We start from the raw sequence: 19,210 nt of genomic DNA, 5'->3' as shown, positions 1-19,210 counted from the left end.
AGACAGGATTCCCTCATTTCGTTTCTTACACGACAATTTCGCATGATTATTCGGGGCAATTCGGGGTCTGCTCGGTTGAATTCGACCCCTTTCCCATAAGGAGATCGGTCTCCCTGGGTCGCATAAAGTTTTATGTTCCACCGTACAGGATCGTACTCGGCGCGAGATAAGGTAGGCACCGGAATTCCGATGTAGAACCGGAATTCGAAAACGTTCGGTCTCGATATTCAACGGTCTGCCTCTCCGGTGAAGAGGAAGGGAAAAAAGTGAAACACGGCGACGACGGGGATGGGATCTCTGTGTGGGACCGTCGTTACGAATACGTGGGGAATAAAAAATCTGACGAACAAAGTCGCGTGGCCGATTCGAACGCGGTTGGCACGCGCGTGCTTCGTTTCTTCGTTTAAACACGAAACGTTGTTATTTAAGATTTCCAACACGCCGGTCTTTGACGACCGTTCTCATCGATCGTCGAGAATCAAATAGAGAGAGATATATACTGTGAGAGACACGAGAATGCACGCGGCGTGTAACACGTGTAACACGTGTAAACGTAATAACGTTCGACCGGCGACACGATCACCTCTCGTCAATCACCGATCCAATCGACGGCGATAGTTCGTCGTTAGGCATGACTTTTGATTCTTGTCATTTACGCCCTTTTTTTTATAATGGTCCATGATTGGATTTATATGCCGCTCGCTCGCGTACGATTGTTGGGGATGGCTACTGGTTACGAGCGCGAGGCTGGTAGCCATTTCATACAGACAACGTAAAAAAAAAAAAAAAATTCGTCGGAACGAGAATTTGATGTCGACATGATGTGTCGTAAAATTCGGTCGACGTTTAAAATCTCATCGATATCAAGATTCAATTACTGCTGTCCGCGTTTCGTTTTGTTCGTTAAAAATTTTATCTCGCGCACTATTAGCTTGTGTTCGAAAACGCTTGAACGATTTTAATTTTCGACTCTAATGAAACCGGACGCTTTTAAATTCACGGGAGAGGAAAACGATAGATCCGATAAATGGGGAATAAATTCTCAAGCATTAGGTGAAAAGAGATTTTTATTTTAAAGTAAAATGTTGAGATATATTAACTTCAACGTTGAAATGAGTTAATATCTTAACATTTTACTTTAAAATAAAAATCAGATCTAATTTCACACTGAAATTAGTTAATATCTGTTCAAAATATATTACTCGTATTATTCATTATATATTATTGCTCATTATGTGCAAAATGTTATACGGATTAAGTTCTATACTGAAAATCGCAGGGTGCTTACACGGTTATCCCCGCTTTGAATTTATAGATTTAGCGTTTTCAAGCCTGTGATACGCGGTAGTCTGGCTTTACTTTGCAAAATAGCCGTAACAATCACGGGCGAATAATTATCCGACCGCGAATAATTACGAGTTGCCCGATACGCAAGAGCGCGCGTAATATACCCGGGCTCTCATTTTAATCTCCGGGATTGCTCGGCCAAGGAAAAGGTCGGTAGCTACTTAATCGGGGTAAAATCTAATCTTTGAAACGGAATTAAGCGCGACCGCTGTTTTTGCGAGGACGGACGCGCGTCGATATTCGTGAATGTGTCCTCCGGCAGCCAACCAGAATCCCTCGGTCGACTGCCAAGCGAATTTCAGGATTACCGTCCGGACGTGCCTACGCTCATCCGATTAGGGGGCGAGGGGGGGAACGAGGCTTTGACATCGATATGCCGAGGCGTATTTACGGTAATTAGTTACTCGTAATTAGCGGTTTTGGGCGCGCCAGTCGGCTATTCAAGAAGCAACGGGCAAAAACTCGATTCGAAACGATAAAAGACTGTGGGACGCAAATTGCGATCACGAAAATGACACTATCATCGAATGCCAGTCGCTTTTCGCGCTTTATAACGAAAGAAGGGCAAGCATAATTATATACGTAAGAGGATCACGCTACGTGTTATTGGACGAAGAAAAATATACTACATATTATTATATCGAAAGAAAAAAGTAATTCTCAATTAATAATTCTTAATTATTTACTACGTGTAATTTTCGTACTATTCAAGAAACTCGCGGGAAGGGCGCGAGAGATATCAAATTATAGGATAAACTTCATTGGGCGATCCTTTTTAAACTTCCGCTCGAAGACGTAAAACGAGGAAGCTTCTCGGAAGCGCGTAAAGAAGCGCGATTGCGCTCGTAACTCGTAATGAACAAGAGAAGGGGAAAAAAGAAAGAAGAAACGGGTAAGAAAAGAGTAACCTGTATCTCTCAAGGCGATAGAGCGCTGGAGCCGCTCACGGAGACCGACGTATAGTTGGCAAACAAATTAAAAATTATTGACAAATTATCTTATCCAATCGTTTGGAAATCATTTGGAGATATTTGGAAAAAACTTTTCAGAGTTTGGAAAACCATACAATAATCACAATTAATTAAAATCAATTAAGCGTATAATTAGCAGAAAGTGTCTAAAAAATATTTTCTTTAAATCCAATCGCTCCAGAATCATTTGGATAAAGTGTCGATATAATTTTTATTATTTAGAAAACAACTGTATTCTAATAAAAATTAATTAAAGGCGTCCAACGGCGGGTATGCTTCACGGGCTTGGAAAAATTAGAGGGGAAAGAAGACCCCCCTGTTGAGCTTGACTCTAGTCTGGCACTGTAAAGCCATGATCAGACTACGGATTGGGATTGAGATTGGATTGAAATTTAATCAATCAGAATAAAGAAAACTAACTTCAAGTTTAGTGAACTTTGCTCTAATTGGTCAAATTTCAATCCAATCTCAATCCCAATCCGGCAAAAAAATATTTTTTAGACACTTTCTGCTAATTATACGCTTAATTGATTTTAATTAATTGTGATTATTGTATGGTTTTCCAAACACTGAAAAGTTTTTTCCAAATATCTCCAAATGATTTCCAAACGATTGGATAAGATAATTTTCAATAATTTTTAATTTGTTTGCCAACTATACGTCGGTCTCACGGAGCGTGTTTCTCGCGATCTCACGACGCTTACGCGCGCTGATTTGATTGCGCGGCGACGGCGACGGCGACGGCGACGGCGCGCATCATAATCCAATTTCCGACGTGCAATCTTTTGTTTCGAGTTTGTGCCGAGCTCGCCCGCTCGACGAGCGGGAGCGCGGCAGACCGCGGCACGTTCGTTCCCGTCCGGCGACGACGGCCGCGGCGGGTTCCCTTTTACGACTTACCGTCGTGGAAATAGTACGAGACCTCCATATACTCCTCGTCGGTGGGACTGTTGGAGGCGCGTCTTAAAACCACCGTCATGTCCCGGCCGCTCGACGAGTATCGCTTCGGCTCGGTGTACCTGGAAAAGAGGAAATGGGAAGAGGGAACGTCATTTGCGCTCTCGGCAACGGGGTGAATCCGTGGCGGAGGGATGGTTTTCCCACGCTCCTTTCGCCCCTTTCACGAGAGCGGCTCGCAGTTTTCCGGGGTCGAAAACCGGACATAAATCGAACGACCGACGGGCAAGCGCGGGACTGTTTTTTTTTTAATTTTCACACTGCCGGTCGACGTTTAAACGCTAGCGCTTAGACACATTACATTTTGCGCCAAAATGTAGATTAAATACCTACGGAAACTTGAAGAGACTTCAGTTCACAAGGAAGATCGTTTTACGACCTCATTAAAAGATTCTACAAATAATTGAGCATGAAATAGGATAGATATTGCAATGATTCCAGATTCTGAACTTACCTCGGGATAAAATTTATCTCATTGTGAACGATCCTCGTTAAAACAGCCGAATGGCTTTGCATCACGACCGCGCAATCAATACGGAGGAACGATGGTGACGGGGTCATGAATAATGATCGATCCGATTTCCGCTTACATACGTTATAGAGCGCGCGCGCATATACGTACACCGGGATCCGGGATGCGGGATTCGTGACACTTTTCATCGGGGACATTCCGGGCATGCGGAAACTTCGACGCGTATTATTAATTCACGACCATTATGGCGAAGGGGGCACGAGGGAGAGCGTGTCGCGCATGGGCGCGAAAGGGTGCTCTCCGTGAAAGTTACATAGACGTCGGGACAAAGCAGGATGTAAATCTTGCACGTAAGACTCTATTTTCCCTGGGCAAAGTTGTAAATGGACGTCTTGGGAGCCGCCCTCGATAGTCGGCGCGCGCGAGAATTGCCTATGAGTTAGTTTTGCAAGATAAATCGGGCACCCTTTCCGCTGCCGCCCCCCTCTCCCACCCCTCGTCGATACCGTCGTCCTGCGGTGCCGCGAGAGGAGGATCGCCCTTTGTCGCTCGAATGAGCGCCAGAATTACGTCGTCGATTTTCTAACATCACAGCAACTTTCCCGCACGGCGAACGATATCACGTTAGCCGTTCGAAGTCGATGACGTTCTTCTCTTCAAACAAGTTTATCGAGATCATCTACGAGAAGTGGATCGTATCTTTTTGTTTAAAACATTTATCGAGAAAGAAAAAAATTTAGCGCGTTTCGTCTGGCGTTCTTGAGTCAAGTTAAATTAAAATAGACATGTAGATGAAACTATTATTGAATGTGAGAATAAAAAAATTGAAACGTGACCGCGGCTTTCTAAATTTGGTATAAAAGGAGAAAATCTTTAATCTTGCAGCCACAAGCAATCAAAGTTTTATAAAACTAAGTATAGAGACACCAATCCTGAGAATTTAAATAAATTATATTTGACCGTCAGATTGACTTACATTTAAACGTATATATTATTGGATCATCATTATCTGTGCGCGCTTTATATAAAATATGAAACTTATTTATTAAATTTTATTAAATTATCCTTCTGGAATTACATCCAATGAATTTTCCTACGGTGTGATGCTGAATAATCGCTGTGTAGAAACACACGAGCCGTAAATGCCTTGCTATTTGTAGGCTGTATTACAAGCCGGCGATACCTGATTATCGCGATATCTCTCGCACACGGAATGGCAGTTTACTTTATCAGCGCGCGGGATAAAGCGACGGCGCAGCGATACGGTTGATCTGTGCCGGTTCATTGGCTGCTCCCGAGCAGGGAGCAACGGGGGATGGCTTTTAGTTGGACATGGCGTGCGTGAAGATTAAATTACTTGATGGCTATACCGGATTGATCCCCGATGTATCTCGCGTCCATGCACGGACGGTTATTAAATAGAGCGCGCTCTGGACAACTCACTTGAATAATCGCGATGCCCGGTCGGACCTTACGACCCTTTGTCGCCAACGCGATGTCGCGCGCGATGCGCAATGATACGATTTTCGTCTTTGGATGTCGATGTCGCTAACGCGTCGATATAGCGCTTTTATCGCTTTTTCTTCACACGTACGAAATTCACGTTTCAAATTTCCTTGCGATTCTAAAGCCTAAATTAATCTAGAAATTGAATTGAGTAAAAAAAAAAAAGAAACTCTTGATATGGAAAATGCAATTCTCAGGCAGTTTTATCCTATCTAATTTGGAATGACGTTATACCATTCTTATACTTTTTGATATGACAGAGTTCGTAACCCACTTTCTTAGCTTTATCGAACCTCCAGTTTGCGAGCTTCCTACCTCGTTTTATTTTGCATCATCTTAATACTGTTTCGGGAGTATCGCAGGAGGCGGAAGGCAACGGCCGGAAATTCGGCGCGGGTCGAGTCGCGCGATGGAAAACGTGCCCGGCTGCAAACGGCGCGGCGCGGGCGGGGTTGGAGAACGTGCGAGGCGGATGAAGCACGGGCGTTATTTCGCATGAATTTTTACGAGATTAGCCAACATAAAACACGCAGCAGTCCCATAGGCACGTACGTACGTACGCTGCATCCGGACGACCTGCTCCTGCTGCTGCTGCTGCTGCTGCTGTTGCTACTAAGCATAAATCGTCCTGGGACCGGCTGGCACCGGGACGGCGCAAACGTTAGAAATTAAAATAGATTAAAAACTGCCGGTAGTATCAGCAAGGCAGCGAGGCGCAACGCGCGTGCGACGAATATCACTCTTCCCGGATGCAGAAAGCGGAAACGATCTCCTCCCTTCGTTCTCTCACGGCCGGGCGGAGAGAGAATCCCCGCGAACACCTGTGAATCGCGGTCCCGCGGTTTCCACGGTTGGGCATCGCGTGGACGACGCAGTGCGTGATTTTTAATTCTTGCCTTCGATCTGGCAATTCGAGGGTTTGTCGTTTTCGACGTTCATACGGTTGTCGAGAGACGTTTTATGAATTTTGTATCTCGTTGAATCATAATCGCACCATTGTATATTTCTATCCGTACTCTGTAAGACTTCATATTTCAAAATTAAATTGCTAATTTCTTAATTGTGAGAGAGCCTTGCACTGTCGTCATCTAGGAAGATCTATTCCTAAATAAAAATGAAGACAGCGCCCGTGTGTACATCATATATTGTAATTCGTTCTCCAAATCCACTCGGAAGGTTTCCGAGTTGAGGGACATATATACGTGCACGTTATCACAATATTTCAGACGTTTTACCGCGGGCATCTGTCGATCGAGGAGGGCAAGAAGCCGGGTGGTAAAGTCCGGCGAATCGATCGCCGTACCATATCGGTAGCGGCGACGGCGGCGGCGCCTCGAAATCTCTTCTGGGAAATCTCTTAGCCCAGCCGCGCATCTCTCGTTTGGCCATTCGTTGGTCGATTCTTGTTCTTTTTGCACCGGCCGCATCAAGTTCGCCCCCGATGCAGCAAGGGCGGGGGCGGACAGGGTCGCTCGTGCGACAGACATTTCACGTCCGTCCATTTCCCACGGCTTGCATAATGCATGCGACCGTTGGCTGCTTCGACGACGACGACGACGAGAACGACGACGTCGCTCCCTCGAAAGTCCCTTTTGCACTTATCTCTCCAGGCTCTCCGATCGGCCAGCTGGAATCCTGGTTCGCGGGTCACCGCCGGCTTCCAGCCTCGAGAGGAATCACGCGATACCTTTGTTTGTCGTCGTTCGACCCTCTACAGTCTGTTTTCACGGCCGATTGGTCAACCTTGTCCCCGGAGGCTTCAACGTCGAAGCGAGCTGTCGTTCTGCATGTAGGACAGATATACATCGCACAGATTTAAATACGCGGAATTTAATCCTTTTCCTCCAACACGCCCGAAAATGATAAATATTTGTTTTCTTCATTTTTGTAAATTACGCGCAAGTATTTTTACTATTTTTCCGTTGCAGCTTACGAGCACGTTCTGAGTTGTATTTCAGATGATTGGATCGACGCGCTTGTAAGTTTCAAGTGCGATAAATGGAGAAACGACAAGGCGTGACATCTGATCGAGTAATTGTCGGAATAAGGGTCTGGAAAAAGGTTTTCTCTATAAAAATTGCGGAATATGCATCTCTCTTCGCGTACTACGTCGCTGTTCAATATGTATGGCTAAAAATCTTCTTTCAAATATCTTTCTCGTCACGTTTTTCATTTGATATGACCTCTATTCTATCTCCCTTGAATTCTTATCAGGCATCTCATTCTTACATCGATATCTCGACTTTCTCGACAGGAAAAAAGCACACGTATTACGAATAAAAATGTCTGCTATAATAATTCATCGTGTAATGATGAATAATTTTAGATAGAGTAAAATGCAAAACATTAATCTTGTTTTATTAAACATTTTAATTTAATATTTTAATAAATTTTAATAATATTATTCTGTGTGATACATTATATATATTATTTTATTAATTTTAATTTAATAATATCCACAGCTTTTGTATTAAATCATATGGTATATTTAGTTTTATCATGTAATTCCTATTTACAAGCAGTTTGTTACTGCAAAATAAACCTTTTTTTTGTGCATTTTTAAGTTTCCAAATTTTTCCCCTTTGTCGATATTTATACCTAATTCGTCGGTCGCGACAGTATTTTGTTATCAAACGCTGCAGGTAATAAATTCTAGAACGCGCGGGGTATTAAACGGATTAGCTGGTATTCTATCAACGCCTAGCACACGCTTGCATTTATTATATTATTCGCGCGCAGTAAATCGATCGGCATTAAATGTTTACGACGTCGAAAAGACCGCGTCCATAAAACGCGCGATATCAACGCGAAGACTGGACCTGCCGTGCGCAAGGATTTGTATCATGAATAATACGCGGCCGAATGCAACGAGCGAAAATAAAACTTTTTGAATAAAGGTAATACGTACGTCACTGGGCCGCATGAGGAAACTACAAAATTACGCAATTTGCGTGTATATTTTTCCCTCCCGTAATTATACGGAATTAAATATGTTTGTCACTACAACATCATTGAAGAAACTGCATTCGTTAAACGGTCGTATGGAGCGCGCAGGTATAAAACCTGCATATCTACAATATTTCGAGAACCGGAAGGACTTCGTGACATACATAGTGTATACACCGTGTGTATTGTACGAGAGAAATGTTACGCAATTTATAGAAAAATCGAAACAAAAATGTAAACCAGCGTCAAATTAAATAGAAGTTGAACGAATGTTGCAAAAGCTATCAGTTTTTTTTTTACCGCGGCATATTAACGCTCGTGTAAAAAACACAATACATTCGTTTCACACGCCCTTCTAAAGTTATTTAATCAAACGCGAAAATTTACTACATAATCGAAAGATTCTCTCATCGTAAACATCGTGCTATTTGTGGGAACGTTACGAGAGAAAATACGTGCCAACTGTTCCAATTTATGTCATAAATTTTTGTTGCGTTTTTTTTACGGATATACTGGCTTTACGACAATATTGAAATTACACGTAATGCTTTTTCTCTATAGGAATAGTTCAGATAAAAGTAAACAGAGTCCTAAAATTCCGACTATACTATATCGACGAGGAAACCAGGTTCGTCAAATACACTTTTTGATACGATAAACGTAGCTACGTGCTTATGTACTCCAAAGTTTCATTTCTTTGAACTCGAAAGCCGAGAAAGTTCGCAAAAAAAAAGAAATAATTTAGAGAATTAATAGCCTTTGAGGAATGTTCAAAAGGATTAAATACCAAGATAACTATTTAATTTTTATTCAAATTAAAGTAAATGTACCAATGCCTGGACACGTATTTATGTCTGGACATTTTTATCATTTTAGTCCTTAAATAAGTTATAACGCGAATTAAAATCAAAGAATCAAAGATAAAAATATTTTTCTTGTATTATATTTTTATCTTTGATTTAATTCGCGTTATACTTATTTAAGAACTAAAATGATAAAGATGTCCAGATATAACATCTCACGTATCCAGGCATTAGTACATTTACCTTAATAGATCCAAGTATAAAATAAAAAAGCCGCGAATAATTAAATCCTCCCAGAGAACTCATCAAAACATCGAAATAAGGCACAACTTTTGCGACGCTGCGCTGTTGCGAGCCGTACGGATTTCCGTATCGGCTTCCGTAGTTGCCGAGCGCGGCAACGATTGAACGATTTCAGATAACTACCATCTCCGTGCGTTCTCTGTGACATCTTTTCATTCGAATATGTACCCGGTACGCACCGAGTGGAATGTGCACGATGTGCAGAGAGAGAGTCGGGCTACAGCCATCTTTCATACTTTGACTTCCGGCGAAATGAGTATGAGGTATCGCTTTGCATGCCGCCGTCTAGTTCTCGGATGGAGACGGATGATGGATTTGCCGGGGCTGTTTTATGATTACGTGCCCGACGATCTTTCGCTGCTTCCTCGGCATTACGACGGCGCTGGCGCCTATTTCGCGCGTCAGTTCAGCCGTTGTCTCGGTGATACGTGCCCGAGGTATAATGAATAATCCTCACTGTGGACGGCATGCGCACTAGGGAGAGAAAGGCTACTCGCTAATATCAGAACAAAGGTGTAAAGAGACTAAAAATGACTCGCGACGAAATGCCCGTTTCGGGACTGCCGCGTTGTTAACTGGTCGGCAGGTCTTAATACGTCTCGAGCGCTCGCGTCTCTACAAGGTTGGAGATTAGCGTTTAGAACTAATCTCCATCCTCTGATGCAAGGTTCTAAGGAGACTTAACCAGTCCCGTTTAGAGCCCGGCATCGCGCGAGTTGCCGAGGGATCTCGAAATTTACCAACTCACAATTACGGTGCACATCACCTACAAACCGGTACAATGGTATTTCTCTAATGACCGCTCTAATAACCAGGGGAATCCACTTACTTATCCTGAGTCGATGGTTCCCGCGGGAGCCACTGCGCTGGGCTGCAGATCCTCTCCAAGGAGTTGGCGGTATCCAGCAGCCCGCTCTCCGCCGAGCCGTCGAATATCTCGATCGTCGACTGGCAGGACTGCGCGCTGTAAAATCGATAGCCAGGAACACATCTATCAGTGGATTTTACGACGGACGTCATGCGCGCCGAGGCCGTCAAAACTCATCGACCCATACCGGGAGAATTCACCGTCGATGTATCAACTGCAAATTCTCGTGTAGAGAATTTGAAAGGGTATGGCGATATCTAACGCGCTTTTCACAGAAACGAACGAAAAAAAAACTTCGGACTAAAAAAAAGGAGTATGTATTAAACGTACTATTACACCCCGATTTATTCGTTTGTCAATTTCTCTTTTAATCTGTAGGAAAGATTGAAAGCTTTTTGGAAATGTTACATCCGATATTTGTTCCGGTATAATCCGTAAATGTATCACTCGAACCAAAATATTCGAGTGCCGCGCGTTTTCGTTCGCTCTAATCGCCTCGTCTGCGGAAAGTAAGCTGCAGATCCGACACGGATGCCCCTATTACGCGTGCATGGAAACAGAGTAAAAAGGAAAAGAGACAGAGAGAGAGAGAGATACGCGGTTTAGAGGGTTTGGTCGACGGGTGAGAGACGCACGATATTCCCCCGTGCTCGGAGATACTTTCTCGGTTCACCTGGCGCTCGGATTTACAATATTCCGTTCAAAATTCATGCTACCTTCAATAAAGCCCTCCGTTCTGTGTCTCGTAAGCGCGCGCGCGCGCGCGCGCACCTTCTACTGGTTTATATTGGCGGTTGTATAGATATCCGCGGCCTCGAAGACCGACAGCGCGGCGGCGCGTTCATATGCGATGTCGAGAGGGTTGTCGGAGATACGAGTCGTCGTCGTCGTCGTCAGTTCCGGGGAGGAAGGGGTTCATCTGTCCCCCGCGGCGTGTTTCATCTCCCCGGACGCGTACATAACACGTCTCCGAAGGCGCGGATACGCGTTCCGCATGTCGTCGATGTATATAGCACGCGCATGATAATTGAAAATCCCCGGGACGCGGACGCGACAGCAGCCGTAGCCCCCGCGTGATTTAATGCTACTTTCCGCGACTGTGCGCCGCGACGAGAGAGCTGTGCGAGGTGGTTTTCTTCTCCATCCCCTCCTGGGCGCCGTTTCTATAAGTTACGCAAGTCGCCGCTAACTGTGAAATAAGAGCCCCGCGCGTAGACGTAACAGCGCAATTGCGGAATAATGGTTCTCCCATGTGTTCTTAGATATTCCGAGGTTTCGCGACAATCGGATTTCTTAGATATTAATCAATATTGACGTGCTAATCTGATTTACGAAGTGCGATATATTATTTCACGATATTATTTCAACAAAAATGCGCGCGCGTAAACGACGGAACTTACGGCGCTTACATGACTCGCTAATCAATAATACAAATCTCCCGACCGTTTTTACAACAGTCACGAAATCCAACTTTACGTGCGTAACTCGCCGCGGATTTGTACGGATTGGTAAACACGAATCGAAAGTGGTGAACAAATCCGAAATGCAATTCCACACACACGCCGCGCGACACACGTTACGTGACTGCAGTTTTCATCGGCCTTCGGGTCCACGCAATCCACGTAGAGTAAAATATATGTCGATAAACACGAAGGAGAGCACGGGGCGGGGAAGTAAAGAAGAGTATGGTTTCCCGCTTTCTAAGACCGCGGTCGCACGTGCGTCGCCAATGTGTGACTCGAAGGCCCGTGAAGGCCGGGCGAGACGGGTTGTACCTGAGGTTGTAACTGGCTAGGGAAACGTGTCCGGTGTCGTAAGCACGGCCACGCAGCACGAGTCTGCACGTCGTCGACTTGGGCTTGCCTCTGGTGTCGTGGTGGCCCGCCCGGACCTTCTCGCCGCTCACCTCGAGGTCGCAGCTGCTGGTCACGGCGCCTTGGTCCTTGCGGTGGTCGTGGAGGTCGCGGTTGTTGTAGTTGGACTTCATCAATTCGACTGGAAGAGCAGACAGCTAAGTGAGCGTCGACAATAACTCGTTATTCTATGATACAAAGTTGAAACAGGAACAAAAATATGAAAAAGATTACGAAAATAATCTGAACTACTCTACTCTTTCAAATCTCCTAGCATTTTTTAAATTAAAGCTAGAAGAAGTATATTAGAATTGTGTAAGTGTTAGACTAATCGACGCGGTGGTCTACGCTAGAGAAGTGCAGGCGAACGTTTTCCTCTTGCTACTTACGACTTTTATTCGTGCTGTCGACAGTGATCGTCGTTGGAACTTCCGTTGTCATTTCTATAAAACTCAACGTCGCGACGAAGCCATTATAATCGAAGGGCGATACTTCGGGGCCAGTTCTGCAAAACGATACGAACTTCTCTGAAGGCGCAGAAGACGATAAGATATTTAAATCGATCGAGAAGTTAAAACTTCTTCTTCTTGTTTGTTTTTCTGGTAAAGAAATGCGTTACTCACCTGAATTCGACGAGGAGTTCTTGACCGTCGTACACCAGTGCCGTCTTTTCCTTGCCGCAGAGCATCTTCAGTAACGGACTCGACGACTTCGAACCCGAATAAACGGCGATGTAGTCGCTGGTGCAATGGCTGCAACGAGAATAGAAGTACTTCCGTATAAGGTGACTATGCATCCGGGGGCGCTTCAAGGACTTTGGTACTCCCTTCGTCTTTCGCACCGGGATAAACGCCGATATAAGCGAGAAACGTGGAATGGGGAAAGTGGAGCGGTTAGGGCGTAGAGTAGGAGACTATCGAGAACGGTCGAGAATCGTGTACCGATTTATCAGGGAGTTCACGAGGATGAACTCGATTCGAAGGGGAAGGCCGTGGAAGTTTCGCCATTAAGAAAATATCCAATATTACCGGCAAGGCAGAAGCGGCTGCGCCGAATTACCGCGATGGGATGGCGTGATTTATTTTACGAGGGAACTTCATCGCCGTACGCTTCGCAGGGGACGATCCCTCACAGCTGGGATCACGAAAATGCGATTTTAATAATGTGGCCAATTAGGGGTCATCGCGCGGCTTTATCGAGGAGATTGCCCCGTGCCTCCGGATCACCGTGTAGACGAGCGATGATTAAAAGTGGTCCCCCTTGCAATTATCGCCGACAGTATTAGACGTCGAGCTCTGTTATTGACAAATAATCAAAGTGAAAGTGATTTCTGTCTGCTGTTAAGACTCTGGATATTACGTAATATCTGTAGACGAGATTTCTTTTTGCAAAATATATATAGATAAATTGCAAGTGGAATTCGAAAAACGTATATCGTAAATGTTATTCTATTTTTTTTTATCGTAGCGTTCATATTGTGTGAATAAAAAATTAGTAAGTTTTAGTAAAATTAAATTTTTATTTCTACTGTAATTTTTATGTTTAAGCTGCACTTAATATTCCTCGAAAGACCGTAACGTCAGAGAGAGATAGTCCTGTAAAATTTGAATACGGATGCAAATGAATTTTATGCTGAATATTAATCAGAATATAGCTCCTGGTTCATCATCGTTATTATTACAAGTCGGTGCTGCGAGAGCGACAATGTAAAATATTCAATAGTGATATTCGCCAAGATTCTGAAGTAGCCGTTCTAAACATGTAACAGGTGCTTCAGAAAACTTTTCTCATAATTCTAATTAATTGCCTCAAAGTAGAACGCGAAGAAATTAATGGGGAAACTTCGTTGCTCACAGTTCGATTTTGCCGGCTGAATTTTGCAGTTAAAATGAAATTCCATGCCCTCAAAGTCTCGCTGTCTCATCTTAGATACACTACTCCTGGACTCGGTTGACCTTCTTTTTTCACCAAGATGCACTTAACATTAATCGCGTGCAACATGAATTGTGATGGATCAATTACGGTATATTGTATGTTGCACGCGATTAGCTCATCAATCTCGATCTGATGACCCTTACATCGTGTATATTTCTGCTATGTATGTGTTATGCCCGATCCATCATTTTACCAGATATTTCTTGCAAATTTTTTTACAGATTTATTTCATTAAATACATTTCTAATTGGTGTATTGATCGATATATTCTTACAATAATTTTTTCCGCAATATTACCACTTTACAGAATTAAGCTACAACTGCTATTTCTCGCAGCATTATTATAAACAGGTTTTTCGTTTTTTCCCTCTTTCTCTCTCTCTCTTTCTCTCTCCCTCTTTCTCTATCCATCTATCTATCTTTCTTTCAAACGCTCTCTCACGCGAACTCATCGCTCTCGATAAATTAGATCCCACCCTAAAACCCACGCGAACAATGAACAGGCCGTAATTATTTTCATTAGGAAAGAGCCGGGGGAAAAGGGAGCCGTCGGTCGGGAACGGATCGTTGCCGCGGAAATAGTTCTGTACGTCATTTTCTGCCCGAGCGGCTCGAACACCAGAAAATCGGATTCCTCCGGCCCCATTTCGCGCGAGGCTCGCGTCGCCCAGCCGTCGGATGGAGCATAAAAGAAGCGGGACGGCTTTCGTCCATCCGAACGAACGGCGGTATCCGCATTGTGCCGTCTCGGTAACGCGTTACAAAATGCCCCCGAGATAATGTGCTCCGGCACAAATCCCCGCCGGAGTAAATTAAAAATCTTCTACTCGAGTCCCCCTCGGTCTCTCCCGTCGCGAAATCCTCGTCCGAGCATCTCGTTCGCATCGCCCGGTTGCAAACACGAGGGTTTTTTTTTTATGCAAGTTCCGGATTTTCGCGAGCGTGTCCCGTATCGCGCGAATACTTCCGTTTGCGAAATCAGTCCTCTCCTCGCGCTAAATAGCCTCGTCGAGGTCGGCGATGCGAGCGCGACGATTTGAGCGGACGCGCGAAATCCGAGGGAAAACGAGAAACGAAAAAAAAGCGATATAACACGCGCCGGAAAATGCGTTGTTCCGAAACTTCGTCATTTTAAAACACCGTTTCTCTGCGCCGATATTCGAGCGAGCGAGCGCGCGGAGTTCCGATATAAATCGCGGTATTGAAATCGAATGAATAACATACTAGATCGAAAAATGTGTGATACCAAATTTTCATTCTTTTTTTCCCCATTTTGTAAATGTGAAAAAAAGTGTAATTTTCTCTCATATTCAACTCATATGTTTCCGGGGGTTTTTTTCCCCCCGATTCTTCGTTTCGTCGTTGAGTGAGTTTTTGGGGGGGATTTCGCGTGTCCTTCGATATTCCCGGGAAAAATGATATTGTTTGCGTTGTGTCGCACTTCCAATTTCGGGATTACGATTTTTGTATGGGATTTTTCAAACGTGCGTTTATTACAATTCGCGATGAGAAGAAGTATCGAAGAATTAAACGAACGGAGGAATGTTCTTCAGCGGCGCGACTCTCGGAGTGGCATAATGTACCGCGGAACATTTTATCCTCATTAATGGGGAGGCGCCTTTGGAAACATAATAGCGGTCCGCTGAAAACCGCTTTCGCCGCTCCGCCTTGGCCTCCTCAACACGCTGATTATAAAGTGATTAAGGAGTAAAATCCGAGTGCTGCGGGTAGCGGGATGGTCGTGTGGTCGTTGGCAAAAGAAACCCACGGTGATTATGATGATTTTATTAATTAAACGTAGCTAAAGGCGTTTATAAGGCGCTATCGCCGATAATGCTATCCTTCGCGTGTGCGGCAATTAAAACTATCATTATATAAAGGAACACACATGTAATTTTATATTCAGCTCGATCTCTTTCCGCTAATGAATGTAGCATAATGTGCTTTCAATTGTAACGATTAATGCGTATTATGCACGATTAAAATCTGACCGGAAAGAGATTGACATAATTCCCTATTATCTCATCGAATTCACAAATGCTCACTAATTGTATTGCTAATTAAAATTACAGGGGGATGTATCGTAAACAGGTGCGTCACGTATCTCGTTATGCAGCTACGAGAAACTTGGGAGCGATTTTCTTTAAAACCTCACATAAAGGAGCGATGATATCATTATGCGAGACACACAAGCGATGGAAATACGAAACGCGATGGAAAGTCCATTGTCGGACGACCGAAAAACGCTTTCGAGGGAACATCGTTGCGGTTCATTATACAAGCCGGGTTGCGCCTTCGGCGAACGACGATGACGACGAGATGGAGAGAAAAACCTTGGCAATCGCAAGACCCGTTTCTTACAGCCTGACTCTCTCCTTGGTTTTTATTCATTCCACGACCTTGCTCTCCCACAATCCATCTCGTCTCGGGTTCTTTCTTCGCGCGGAATCTAAGGTGCGCAGACAGATTCACGGACGGCCGGGGTATATGTTAATCCGGTTGAGATTACATCGTCGTAAAGGCGTCGAGCCGTAATTCCTGTCTTTCCGCAGGGAAGAAGTGCGACAAGTCTGAAAGAGCGGCCTTTATACGGAGATATATCCCGCCTCAACTTCGTCCTTTACGGTTCTTCAGCAGCCTCCACCATATTGAGTCGCGACGAAGAAAGAGAGCGAACCTGGTTACGTTTCCGTTCGCGATCCAGAGAGTATCATGATATTTCGCAGTTCCATTTCGCACGGGTGATAATTAAGGCGCCCCCGTAATGGACATTAATAAATTATCATGACATTACAAAGGACAGGTGTGCACGAAGTTAAATGTTAGAGCGGCCGCTGTTGCGCCGTTAATTATCGTTGAGAGAAGAAGAAAATGCAGTACGAAGATTAACACACCGGTTTAATTAAGATTCGCAGAATGAACGATTCATTGCGACAACTGTATTTAGGGGAGCGACCTCCTTGCGGCGCGCAGTACTTCCATATTTTTTTTAATATACTCGCTAAGAAAATTTTTGACATTTATCCTATTAGTTTATCAAGTACCTAATTATAATTTTTTTTAATAATTATTTTATATTCGGAATTACAATATATTATAAATATACAATTAGATTATTATATTTTTATTTTCGCTGCAGCGATGCGAAAGCAACGGTTTAAAACGTACGGTTTTTTACGTTATTTTAGTAGATTTCTTTTTTTAAATAAAAAGCAGAAACGGCCAACACGCGTGCTGTTTTAAAGGATGCGCCGTCGGAAACGATTGCGCGGGGAATTGTAACAAATGCAATTACGGTAATAATCCCGCGGTAGGCAATAACACCGCACGCAGTTGCATTAGATGTGCCGGTACGCGGGCAAATGCCACGTTTATATTACGCAATCAGAACAGCGCCAGCAGATATCGTATGTAACTGTGTGTAACTAATGCAGTACTATATGTGCTATGCGATATTAATGCACCGCCAGATCCAATTTACTGCTATTAATGCGGCATAGATACGTTGCCATTTCGCAGCCATCTTGGGGGCGCGATGAAATCTGAAATCAAGTATTCGACATACTTCACCTGGCGGCGCCAGGTAATTATGGTAAAACGTGGTCGCATGAATCCATTAACTATGTTGATTGGAGACGATTGTGCATCGTCATCCTACACATGGGCGACGTAGACTACGCGCCCGTCACGTCGCCCACCGAAGTCATATTTCCCCGGAAAATGGCATGACAGTATATTAATGCAGTTCTATTCTATTTCATTACCTGCCGGAGGAAAATATGGCTCGATAATTGAATTCATCCCGCGCGCGTTTAATTATCTCTCTGCCACCCTCAAGAAAATATTGACAATTACGGGCGCGATCGTATAAATCGGCAAGCAATTACAATTACGGCGGCGATAAAATAGGTGGTGATGCTGTTGCATTGCCGCATAAACGTTGTGCTATTTCTCCCCATTTGACTCATGAAATCGATATCTAACTCGATGTAAAGTCTGCGAAGCCAGAGTTAGGATAAGGTATATCAAATACACAGAAAGATGAGAACTATCGAGATGCACGATTGTAGAATAAACGGATATTTAAAACTCACGTATCGCGAATACTCGGCGAGCGCAATCGCGCAGAAAAAAAGATATTGGTTTCAGTAGATGGACCGATAATCCCACGGCTCAAAACTCCTGTGACACGTCGGTTCATTGCTTTATCGGCTTTTCACCTTCCCTCGTTCGTCGGAATCCCAATGAGATGTAACTCGGAGGAATTGGTTATATATATATATATATATATAGTAATAATGTCTTCTTCTTGTAATCAGCAATAAGAGAAAAAGAAGGGGAAAGCAGCCAGTGTTCCAGAAAATGGATGTCCGCCTGTTATCCAGATTAGCATTATTCCCCCTTTTATCGTTACCATAAAATCGTCCCAAGTTCCTTTCACTCTATTACCAAGTCGATGTTGCGAGAAACTAGAGAAAACAGACTGGCCCGTTTCGCGCTTATTTCGACGTATCCAGTTGAGGCAGAGATTTGTTTGCTACGCGATAAGTGGATTTGATCGCGACGTGAATTTCTCGCGCGATAAAACAATGTGCGCATACGGTCGAAGTAAATCATTATCTATTTTTTTACGAGAGGTTAGGCGTAAAGAAGTAAATGTACTGAAATCAATCTCGTGGAGATATCGAAAGAAGCGGAATCGCAAAGTTTGCACGTTTAAATCTTGATGTATGCGAGATTCAATTTTCCGCGTTTCAGATAATAAACCGCCGGCACTCCGTAGATGGGACGCGTTACTTTTGTCGAAGTGAGAAGCAACGTCCATTGTTCTAAGGGTCTCTAAGCCCCGGGGCGTGGTTATGACTAGCTTGGCATTTAATCCTGTCGTCGTTGTCGCCGGCTCCGTCACGGTGGTGAAATAGAGCCGGCGCCTCGTTGTAAATTCACCCCTGATTGCGAGCGGCGGTCTTCGTCCGCGCCGCGCCGTTCATCCTGGGTGCAAATGCATAGTTACACGAGACCGCTTTCGCGAAATCATAGAACGATAGCTTGGCACCGGCTGGGAGCAATGGTGGCGCCAGAGCCGCTCTCCGCGCGTAAATGTGCTTTATCTTCGTTCTTCGAAAAACTGAGAAATTTTACAAATACGCAATTTTATATGTTTAAGAGTAACAATTTTTTTTTTACCAATTAAGTATCTCAGTTAATTTCGTATTAATAATATTTTTTCGATTTTACTTCCAAAGAGG

General features: G+C 44.0%; 1 protein-coding gene across 6 annotated transcripts in view; it reads right to left on the bottom strand.

Moving 5' to 3' along the window:
• LOC139776976 (uncharacterized) overlaps positions 1 to 19,210 on the bottom strand; it is a 219,396-nt gene that overhangs the window by 11,373 nt on the left and 188,813 nt on the right. For all 6 annotated transcript variants that reach the window (XM_071714086.1, XM_071714089.1, XM_071714090.1 and 3 more), the window contains 5 exons: positions 12,650 to 12,778; positions 12,416 to 12,531; positions 11,949 to 12,168; positions 10,135 to 10,269; positions 3,219 to 3,337 (listed from right to left, as the gene is read on the bottom strand). In XM_071714086.1, coding sequence (XP_071570187.1) covers positions 3,219 to 3,337; positions 10,135 to 10,269; positions 11,949 to 12,168; positions 12,416 to 12,531; positions 12,650 to 12,778 — 719 coding nt within the window. The remainder of the gene's footprint in view (positions 1 to 3,218; positions 3,338 to 10,134; positions 10,270 to 11,948; positions 12,169 to 12,415; positions 12,532 to 12,649; positions 12,779 to 19,210) is intronic.

The sequence above is a fragment of the Temnothorax nylanderi genome, unplaced genomic scaffold (genome assembly GCF_030848795.1).
Source record: "Temnothorax nylanderi isolate EJ_2023f unplaced genomic scaffold, tnyl_v1.0 TNYL_tig0134_pilon, whole genome shotgun sequence".
Lineage (NCBI taxonomy): Eukaryota > Metazoa > Arthropoda > Insecta > Hymenoptera > Formicidae > Temnothorax > Temnothorax nylanderi.
The sequence above is the reverse complement of the archived record's forward strand: the minus strand, read 5'-3'. Positions and strand labels throughout refer to the sequence as shown.